General features: G+C 39.0%; 1 protein-coding gene across 1 annotated transcript in view; it reads left to right on the top strand.

The window, feature by feature from the left end:
* The window catches only part of LOC102306311, a 2,683-nt gene extending 1,568 nt beyond the window's left edge, over positions 1-1,115 (top strand). Inside the window, exon 4 of the mRNA XM_005951832.3 lies at positions 411-1,115. Coding sequence (XP_005951894.3) covers positions 411-742 — 332 coding nt within the window. The 3' untranslated portion in view covers positions 743-1,115. The remainder of the gene's footprint in view (positions 1-410) is intronic.
* The last annotated feature ends 334 nt before the right edge of the window (positions 1,116-1,449 follow it).

The raw sequence follows: 1,449 nt of genomic DNA, 5'->3' as shown, positions 1-1,449 counted from the left end.
AGCAGGTGTCCTCTGGTGGCTACGTTATAGTCAGTTTTCCTTCAGAAAGTTCATAATCACCATCCAGATGAACATTATCTCTGGCTGGGCCTTTATGTTTGGTTAAGCCATAAAGAAAGTATGGACATGTTGAAATTTCATCATATCCCTCAGCTAACAGGGTTAGAATGACGTTTGTGGTTAGAGTGACTTTTGTTGCCATGATGCCAGGTCTCTCTTGGAAATTAGATTTTTAATCTCAATGAGATTTTTTACCTGGATAAATAAAGGACTAATAAAAAAAAATAGAATATTTCATACTGGAACCAGTCAAACATGTTTGAACTGCAAATATTTGACTTCATCCAGTCAAATAAACTGTGCTCAGTGTTGCTGATGTATGTGCAGCTCATGTTGTGCTGTCCTCTCAGACCCCCAGGTGGAGGTGGATTCAGAGGTGGAGTCTGTCCAGCTGCCCTTCAAAACCAAAGTTCACCTGCCTGAAGATGCTAAAGTCGTGTGGAGTAACTCTTACAACAAAAATGTCCACGTGTATGAGAACGGCTCTGACCAGCCTGGAGAACAGGAAGTGGTTTACAGGGATCGAACAAAGATGAATGAAGACCTGCTGAAGACTGGAGACCTCAGTCTGACCCTGAAATACCCCACAGATGGAAACACAGGAGCCTACACCTGCACCGTCTACAGCAGGGAGGGAAACATCCTGCTGAAGAGAAAGGTGGAGATGAAAGTCAGAGGTTAGTGTTGTACATACAGGTCAAAGGTCAGAGGTCAATGTTGTAACTAGATGACCCGTGCTTGTTCCTACCATTATTGGCTGACCAACAATCTTTTATCTTTTTCTGATGAAAGAAGCTTAACCCTTTAAGACTGGTCGGAGCAGGCATGCTCCAGTTTGCGTAACTGTATTTAAATCCCTGTAGAACTGCAACCACAAAAGCTAAGCGCAATAATTGTTTTTGCATATGAAACCAGCTGCACTTACATCTTATTCCATCAGCTCATCCTAGGTCATGGTTTCCTTCCACATGCAAAAATGCATGAAAAGCAGTTGCAGCAACAATAACATAATATTCCAGAAACACGCTTAAAAATTGGCGTATCCCATAAATTAAACTAAGAAGACACTCAAAATAAATCTCCTGAGGTGGGAAACTATTTTGTGCAACTTTTTTGTATTTACAGTTTTGAGGGATAAACCTCTTAAATTTCCCTAACTAGAAATATAAGTTAAAAAAACAAACAAACAAAAAACAACTCTAAGATGATTTCAATTTTTTTTGGTTTATTGCACTATTTTGCAATTTATGTAGTTACTGTGGACTTAATGCAGACATATTATTAAAATTTGAGCTATAACAGTTGTATTGATGTATAGCAACTTGAAATGCTTCCTAGAATTGCACTACAGCATGTAAAAATATAAAGATAAGCTCTAGCGGACTTGGT

Source organism: Haplochromis burtoni, unplaced genomic scaffold, assembly GCF_018398535.1.
Source record: "Haplochromis burtoni strain Fernald_Lab_line unplaced genomic scaffold, NCSU_Asbu1 Contig_1142, whole genome shotgun sequence".
Classification (NCBI taxonomy): domain Eukaryota; kingdom Metazoa; phylum Chordata; class Actinopteri; order Cichliformes; family Cichlidae; genus Haplochromis; species Haplochromis burtoni.
This window is presented reverse-complemented; position numbering and strand designations above follow the sequence as displayed.